General features: G+C 50.6%; 1 protein-coding gene across 1 annotated transcript; it reads right to left on the reverse strand.

The window, feature by feature from the left end:
- Positions 1-271: 271 nt before the first annotated feature.
- LOC145956187 (uncharacterized) lies at positions 272-5,467 on the reverse strand. Its single transcript, XM_083071755.1, has one exon. It carries the CDS (start codon positions 5,465-5,467, stop codon positions 272-274), a length of 5,196 nt encoding a protein of 1,731 aa, XP_082927881.1.
- Between the last annotated feature and the right edge of the window lie 563 nt (positions 5,468-6,030).

Here is a 6,030-nt window from a genome sequence, read left to right on the forward strand (position 1 = left end):
ATTTATACTCGTCCAGTCGGACTTTTGCCGACAATCACGAGTTCTTCAAGTTATTTATACTCGCCCAGTCGGACTTTTGCCGACAATCACGAGTTTTTATCCATGTAAAGAGAAAAAGCTCATGAAAAGGAAACAGTCAGATGACATTTATTAGAATTGGGGAGGGTGGTGCCTCATTAAAAACCTCCTCAGCAAAAACCCCTCATATTTTTACGGGAAAAAAATACTGAGTTAGGAAAAGAGTGCACCTAATACAAAGGGGGAGAAAAGTCTAGCTATAATAGAAGCGTAGGTTTGCAGCATTCCACGTTCTCGGTATCCTGCCTCCATCCAAAGTTCTAAGTCGGTAGGCCCCTTTGCCGACCACATCATCAATCTTGTAAGGGCCAACCCATTTAGGCGATAGTTTGTTTTTCATCTGTGTAAGTTGAGCGCGCCTCAAAACTAGGTCGCCTACGACAAAATCTCTTGGGTTTACCTTAGTGTTGTACTTGAAGGCTGCTCTTCTCTGCGCCGCTACTTGATTTATTCTTGCTCTTTCTCTTGTTTCTTCGATCAGGTCTAAATCAATTCGTCGTCCCTGGTCAGATTCTTCTTCAGAAAAAGCGGTAGTGCGTACTGAAGGCTCTGCAATTTCAATCGGGATCATGGCGTCGGTTCCGTATACCAGATTGAAGGGGGTATCTTGGGTCGTTGAGTGAACAGTCGTGTGGTACGACCAAAGTACTCGGGGAAGCTCTTCCACCCATGAAGCGCCTGAGTCTTGTACACGTTTCTTCAAGCCTGAGAGGATTACCTTGTTGGCCGACTCGGCCTGGCCGTTAGATTGAGGGTGTTCGACGGACGTGAATGCCATTCTGATTCCGACCTCTTTACAAAAATCACGAACTCTCGCGCTTGCAAACTGTGTCCCGTTATCGGAAACAAGCATCTGAGGGACTCCATATCTGCACACCACATTCTTCCAAAGAAATGCTCTGACCTTTTCTGCTGAGATGGTTGCAACCGGTTCCGCCTCGATCCATTTGCTAAAGTAGTCTACTGCTACTATCAAAAATTTCAGTTGCCTCACAGCGATCGGAAATGGACCGAGAATGTCAATCCCCCATTTGTGGAAAGGCCAAGGAGACAGGATCGAATGTAGTCGCTCGGCGGGGGAATGGTGCAGGGTAGCATGTCTTTGGCATCCATCACATTTCTGGACCCAGTTGACGCAGTCATTTCTCAAAGATGGCCAGAAGTAACCTGCGCGGGCGACCTTGTACACTAGAGCTCGGCCTCCGATATGACTGCCGCACATACCACTATGTACCTCGTCCATCACCCTCTGCGCTTGCGACGTGGTCAAACACCTCAGGAGAGGAGAGCTAAAGCCCCTTCGGTACAGCCTTTCGTTGATGACAACGAACCTGGCCGACTCCCTTTGCACTAACGATGCCTCCTTTTTGTCTTCCGGTAGTTCCCCCCGAGTCAGATATGCAATGTATGGTGCCATCCAAGAATTTAGCTCTTCCTGGATGAATAGGATATTTCCTTGCGCCTCGTTTATGCTCGGCCGTGACAGCGTTTCTTGGATGACTGACCGAGTAGCTCCTGGTTTCTTTGTGCTTGCAAGCTTGGAGAGCAGGTCGGCCCTGGAGTTTTGCTCTCGTGGTACATGGTTAAGTGTGAATTCTCGGAAATTTTCCGAAAGGTGCTTAACCTTCTCTAGGTATTGGGCCAGTTGAGGGTCCTTTGCTTGGAAGGTGTCGGCTACCTGTCCTGTGATTAATTGGGAGTCACTTCGTGCTGATAAGCTTGTCGCCCCCATTTCCTTCGCCAATGTCATTCCGGCCAACAATGCTTCATACTCGGCCTGGTTATTGCTTGCCCGGAACTCAAATCGCAATGACTGTTCCAACAAAATTCCTCCCGGTCCTTCCAAGACAATCCCCGCTCCACTTCCTCCAAGGTTCGAGGCTCCATCTACCGACAGGATCCACTGTGTGTCTTCAGTTCGAACTTCCCCCACTGGTGAGGTTAGTTCCATTACGAAGTCAGCCAGCGCCTGAGCTTTGATTGCTCCTCTCGGTTCGTACTTGATGGAATGCTCCGACAACTCCACGGACCACTTCATCATCCTTCCTGCCAGGTCGGGCTTCTGCAATATTTGCCTAATCGGGTGATCTGTTCGAACTACCACCTCGTAACTCTGGAAGTAATGTCTCAGTTTGCGTGCTGTAACCAGTATCGCGAGGGCTAGCTTCTCCATCTTTTGGTAACGAGTCTCCGCGCCTTGCAACACCCTGCTAATAAAATAAATAGGCAATTGAGAACTACCTCTTTCTTGTACTAAGACTGCACTGATGGCGCTATCAGATGCCGACAAATACATCAGTAAAGGGAGACCGGCTTGCGGTTTAGAGAGTATTGGTGGCGAGGTGAGAGACTGTTTGAGTTCACCGAACGCTTTTTCACATTCATCTGTCCATGCAAAGCGGTTGTTCTTCCTCAAGCACTGGAACAAAGGCAGCGATTTATCCGCCGCCTTGGAGAGGAACCGAGAGAGGGAAGCCATCCTTCCTGTCAACTGCTGGACCTCTTTTACCGTCGCCGGACTTCTCATATTGATGATCGCGGAACACTTCTCGGGATTTGCCTCAATACCACGATGGGTCAGCAGGAAACCGAGGAACTTTCCTGCTTGGACGCCGAAGGAGCACTTCGCGGGATTCAACTTGAGTTGATAACGCGCTAAAGTGTCGAAGCTCTCTTGCAAGTCGGCGTAATGCCGAGAGAAGTTGTCCGACTTTACCACCATATCGTCCACGTATGCCTCAACGTTCCTTCCCAGCTGCTTTGCCAGGACCTTGTCCATGAGCCGCTGGTATGTCGCTCCCGCGTTCTTCAAACCAAAAGGCATGACCCTGTAACAACAAGTAGCCTGATCGGCTATGAAGGCCGTTTTGTCCTCATCAGCTGGGTGCATTCGGATTTGATTGTAACCGGAGTAGGCGTCCATGAAACTTAACAGCTCGTACCCCGAGGCGCCGTCGACCAGGCAGTCTATGTTGGGGAGTGGGTATGAGTCTTTCGGGCAAGCTTTGTTTAGGTCAGTGAAGTCGGTACACATCCTCCAACTTCCATTACTCTTTCGTACCATCACTACGTTCGCCAGCCACGTCGGGTATTGGATTTCCCGAATATGACCAGCTGCCATCAATTTTCTCGTCTCCTCCACTATGGCCTTCCTTTTGTCCTCTCCAAACTTTCGCCTTTTCTGGATCACGGGCTTCGCCTTGGGGTCGACCATGAGGTGGTGACATAAGAAATCGGGATCAATGCCCGGCATATCCCCGACACTCCACGCGAAGGCCGATATGTTTCTCTTTAGCACGGTGACTAGACCTTCCTCGTCTTCCTTGTTTAGAGATACACCAATCTTGACGATTTTCCCCTCGGCCAGGGTAACCTCCTTTACATCTTCCGCTGGGGCTGGTCGGGTATCGAAATGATTCATTCTCGGATCCAACTCTATTGACTGAACACCCCGATCAACCTGTGTCACATATAGTTGTCGCCTCGCCCTCAAACTGTCTTCGTAGCATTTCCTCGCTACATCTTGATCGACGCAGACGACACCCACCTTTCCGCTGGGCAAAGGGTACTTCAGCTTCAAATGAGGCGTGGAGACGACCGCTCCCAACTTATTTAGTGTTGGTCTACCGACTAGTATGCTGTAAGATGATTGAGCGTTTACCACCAGATATCGGATAGTGACAGTTTTCATATTGTCTCCCTGGCCGAACGTTGTCTCCAAGTCGGCGTATCCCCTGGCTATTACCTGATCACCTGCAAAACCAACCAACGTACCTGCGTACGGCATGAGACGATCAGTCGGAATCTTCATCCCGACGAAAGCTTCCCAAAACATTATATCCGCCGAACTGCCTTGGTCCACTAACACTCGTTTCACGTTGTACCCCATGACGATTGCCGAGACGACTATGGGGTCATCCTCGTGGGGAGATACACCCTCAAAGTCGGCGTCCGAGAACGTGATGGCTGATCGGGAGGGTCTCGGCAACTCGGAGACCGACAGTACTGACCGAGAGTACCTCTTCCTTGCCGCAGAAGTCGAGCCTCCACCAGCAAATCCCCCTGCTATGGTGTTGAAGTCTCCATGAATGGCTTGCTGGTGAGCCTCCTTAGATTTTTGCGGGGGGTCTCTCGGGGGAGACCTCCCCTCGCGTCTTCCTCTCCTGTTGTCTTCTCCCTCCTGCCTATGTCGCCTGTCGGACGAGCTCTCACCCTTCTTTCCTGCAATAAACTCTTTCAACCGACCCTCCTTGATAAGGCGCTCAATTTGCCTCCCAAGAACGAAACAATTCTCCGTCTTGTGTCCATGAGCCCGATGAAACTCACACCAGTCAGTTTTGTAGGGCCCCAACTGCCGGTCAGTTGCCTCTGGGAAGTCAAATAATGACGCACTATTTACGTCATGCAGAATGTGTCGCCTGGGAACATTAAGTGGCGTAAACTTCTCCTCCTCCTTGCTTCGTGACCATTCGGCCTTTGGGCGACTGATATGATCGAACTGCCGATAGTTACCCTCCTTTGCGTTGTAGCGATCGCTTCGCTTATTCCAGTCCGACCGCGGTCGGAGATGCTTGTTACTCTCCTTATTACTGCCCCCTGCCTCTCGGTTCTCGGCTGCCCTCTTTATGATCTGGTTTTCTTCCGTCTTGATGTGGCTTAAAGCAAAAGCCCTTACCTCCGACATTGTTTGACAGTTAGCTCTCTCGAGCGCAATGTCGAACGCTCCAGACCGCAAACCCTTCTGGAAGGCGATGACCGCCATTCTCTCATCCAAGGATGCTATCTTCAGAGCCACCTCATTGAATCTCTGCAGAAAATCCTTCAATGACTCCTCCCGTTGCTGCTTAAGGTCAAATAAATCCGACGTGATCGGTGGCTTCTTCTTATTGGCAGCGAATTGAGCCATAAACAGCCGACTGAAAACGTCAAAGTCGATGATGGATCGGTCGGGGAGGCTACTAAACCAATCGAGCGCCGCCTTTTTAAGCGTACCCATGAACAGTTTGCAACGGACTTCCATGCTCCCTCCGCAAATCAGCATCTGAGCTCGGAAATCTGTTAGATGTTGACTGGGATCCTGTGATCCATCGAAAGGTTCGACCTGCGGTATCCGATGATCCCTGGGGATGGCCTCAGCCTCTATGGCCTCCGAGAAAGGCCGAAAATCCCTTGGGACTTCCTGCATGACATCCTCCTCCAACGCTCTGGTGTTGGCTTCTATCCTGGCCTGTAACTCATCCGCTCGCCTCCTGATCTCCTCGTTTTCGCGCTGAATGGCCTCCTCTCTCTCCCTGGATCGTGCATTATCCTCCCGTAGGCCATTGATCATGGCCATCATCTCCTCCATGGTAGGGGGTTGTGAATTGCTGTTGTTGCCGCCTCTCGCCATGGTAAAGTGTAGGTCTTTCTGTATTTCTTGGGGCGTAGGAAAAGTTTTACCGTGGCCCCACGGTGGGCGCCAAAATGTTCCGGCCACGGGACGAACTAGGGTTTTCTCTAGGTCAAGCCGCGAAGCCAGAGCATTCAAAAGTGTAATCTGTCGTCCTAGCTCTAGGGTTCTAGGTTTTATACTTTTGTGTTTATGGGCTTCGTGGACCCCGCGATTTTCGGGATTCTCCTTAACCGCTCTTATCCTGAAGCCAAGGGAGTGAGTGGTTGTTTTCCAAATCGGTATTTTTCCGAGAATGCCTTTACAAGAGGACCTATCGGGAAAAAAGGCGTATCCCCTCTCGGGTGCATGTAATTTGGCGTTATAGCCGAGTCGCCACACCCCGTGACGGTCCAGTCGGGAGTTAGACGAGTAGAAGGTCCAGTCGGGTCTTTACCTAGACAATGTGCTGGTCGGGTTTTTACCTAGACGATGTGCTAGTCGGTGGTTTTTTGCCTAGACGATGTGCTAGTCGGGTTTTTGCCTAGACGATGTGCTAGTCGGATTACGACCTGGGCAGTCCA

This window comes from Cajanus cajan, chromosome 1 (genome assembly GCF_000230855.2).
Source record: "Cajanus cajan strain Asha chromosome 1, NIPB_CcT2T_4, whole genome shotgun sequence".
Lineage (NCBI taxonomy): Eukaryota > Viridiplantae > Streptophyta > Magnoliopsida > Fabales > Fabaceae > Cajanus > Cajanus cajan.